This window comes from Buceros rhinoceros, unplaced genomic scaffold (assembly GCF_000710305.1).
Source record: "Buceros rhinoceros silvestris isolate BGI_N320 unplaced genomic scaffold, ASM71030v1 scaffold33012, whole genome shotgun sequence".
Taxonomy (NCBI): domain Eukaryota; kingdom Metazoa; phylum Chordata; class Aves; order Bucerotiformes; family Bucerotidae; genus Buceros; species Buceros rhinoceros.
In genome coordinates, this window is record NW_010397752.1 from 8,138 (window position 1) to 10,626 (window position 2,489).

General features: G+C 40.3%; 1 protein-coding gene across 1 annotated transcript in view; it reads right to left on the reverse strand.

The window, feature by feature from the left end:
- DDX46 (DEAD (Asp-Glu-Ala-Asp) box polypeptide 46) overlaps positions 1 to 2,489 on the reverse strand; it is a gene marked incomplete at its 5' end in the record, with an annotated part of 17,327 nt that overhangs the window by 2,836 nt on the left and 12,002 nt on the right. The window contains 4 exons of the mRNA XM_010146376.1: positions 212 to 430; positions 1,016 to 1,213; positions 1,652 to 1,801; positions 2,441 to 2,489. The exon at positions 2,441 to 2,489 is cut by the window's right edge and continues 8 nt beyond it. Of these exons, the coding sequence (XP_010144678.1) occupies positions 212 to 430; positions 1,016 to 1,213; positions 1,652 to 1,801; positions 2,441 to 2,489 (616 nt within the window). The remainder of the gene's footprint in view (positions 1 to 211; positions 431 to 1,015; positions 1,214 to 1,651; positions 1,802 to 2,440) is intronic.

Here is a 2,489-nt window from a genome sequence, read left to right on the forward strand (position 1 = left end):
GAATGCTCATTTTTCTGATGTTCTCTGGAATACACGCGAAGTGTTGTGTAACTAAGCTGAGAAATAATCACAGATAATGCAGTAATTTCAATTAGGTCTAATAAGAAACAGGGACAAAGTATGTTCTCACTGTGATCCCAGTCTAAGCTATGAAGACGGCCTTGTTCAGTAACGGTCACTTACACTTGACTATAGCAGAATGGTTACTTGCCTGTGGGAAGTCATTGATCTCCAATTCCTCTTCATATCTCTTAAAGGATTCATTTTGTCCTCCATCCTGTTTCTCTTCCTCCTGCTTCTCTATGGGCACATAATTGAGCTTAGCATTGATTTTCTCAGCCAGCTGCTCTGCAATGGTCTTGGCAGACACAGTCGGAGCTTGAATCGTGCCTCCTCTCAGGATAGCGTTTGTAGCCTGCTGCATCACATCCTGTGAAAAAACAGGTCTGTGTTGAGAACAAGGTAGCCAAAAGAAGTCCTCTATAAACCAACAAGGGTATCGTTAAAGCTTCTATCTAATATAATTGTCCACATCACAAATACTGTCTGTAAACTTCTCCTTCTCCTCTTTCCTTCCTCTCAGAAACTCCCCTCACGCCTGTATAGAAAAGATCATGACAGTCTTTTCTACCTTCAGCTCCAAATACCTTTGGACACTCCAGACCACATTAACCGAAACCTAAATGGATTGTGGATCACAGGCTTCAGCAGAGAAAGACGTTCCGCAGCTCTGCTAAAGCTGACACACCCAATGATGTGATTTCATCAGAAACGAATTAACTCTTTGCCAGGGCAGACAAAGCATCTCCACTTCTTTCTGTGTTACATCTTACTATCGTAAGAGCTCAATCACAAATCCTATACCCTACCACTGAGATCCAGAACAAAGGAGCTAAACGTATGTGCCAGTGTGTGACCAGCGTGCAGAAACACTACATAAAACGGCAGCCACAGAACAAGGAATCAAACAACCTTTATTAAAACAAGAAAATAATTTCTCTGTAAAGAGCCTGACCTTGAAGTGGAAGGGGACCAATACTTGTGCCTCTGCTCCAAGATTCTTCTGGGCATTGATTCTCAAAGCCAACCTTTTAGCAATTTCCAATTTTTCTGCATTCCCAGCTGACGGTGTAGGAGCATTTGATGTTCCTGGTGTTCCCATGTCTTTTACCCTCTTCTTTGAATTGAACATGCTTTCAATTTGCTCATCAATCTAAAGAAAATGACAACTATTAGATCACTGCATTTACCATTAGAGAATCTCATCATCCTAAAGGAAGGAAAGACTGAGGTGCATTTAGTTTACATGCCTTTAAAGAAATAAATCTCATATAAACAGCAAAAGCCTGCCCAGAACTACAACTCAAAAGGAACAGATCATCTATTAAACAGGAAAATGTTTGAATATAGAGTTTACTTCCAAGGTCATGAAATAGAGCCTAACATTATCAAGAAATTATCTTCAGAGCTGTACATCTTTTATACTGAAGAATACAGTATCTGCTCATGGAATTAAACTAATTAAGTCAGTAGTGCAGGACATGGAGTAACAAACTCCCTGCACTCTGCAACATGTTATATACCCTGCTGGGGAAAACCAAATACACTGCAACTCTCTTAAGCAACTTAAATCTTATTTTCCGGTGCTTACATCGACAGCTGTATCTTCATCATCTGAATCTTGCAAGCCAAGAGCTGCTTTTTGTAGCTTCTTCCTTTCGTTAGCCAAAGCCTGTTCTGTTTCGTCAAATTTAAACCCTTTGCCAGAGAATCCACTGCTTTTTTTAATCAGCTTTCCCTCCTGAAAACAAAAGTATTTTCACATTTAGAAGCTTAAGATCCCAATTCCAATAGTCATAAAATAACTATAAAATCACAAAAGTAATTTTGAAGTTACCTTGTTTTAAAAAGCAAGTCCTAGCACATTTAAATTTAAAACCTGTACTTTACAATAAAAAAAGTGATGTCAGTTCAGCAGAGAGAAACAACACGCTATTGCGACTTTCTGCAAGTACAGGTTTTACGTGATTTTCAAATGCAGTAAAAAACCCTCCAGTTTTTTATATTGGAAAAACTCCAAAGTGACTCTTCTCAGCCTCAGCAAGATCCTCTGATGGCGAGAGCTCCAGAAATAATAATACAAATCCTGTGAAGGAACTTCACTATCTTTTGATGTGAACTCTGATAAAAGCCGAAGTGCCCCTTACGCAGAAGGCGTTTCTCCAGCACACCCCGGATGACGATACCAAGATCCTCAAGAACAGTCCTGTAAATGACATTCGAGATCCTAATCTTGAAAACTCACACACTCACTAAGCATACGTATCTGTTCTCAGGGAGGTCAGTGCCGCGACTCCTGTATATGCACTGTACAACCGGCCCCACGTGCGCATGCATTAAACCCAGAGCAAAGCCCGCTACAGAAGGAAGATTTACTTACAGCCTTTTGTTGGTCTTTGAAGTCAGCCCAGAGCTTCTCCAAATCAGCA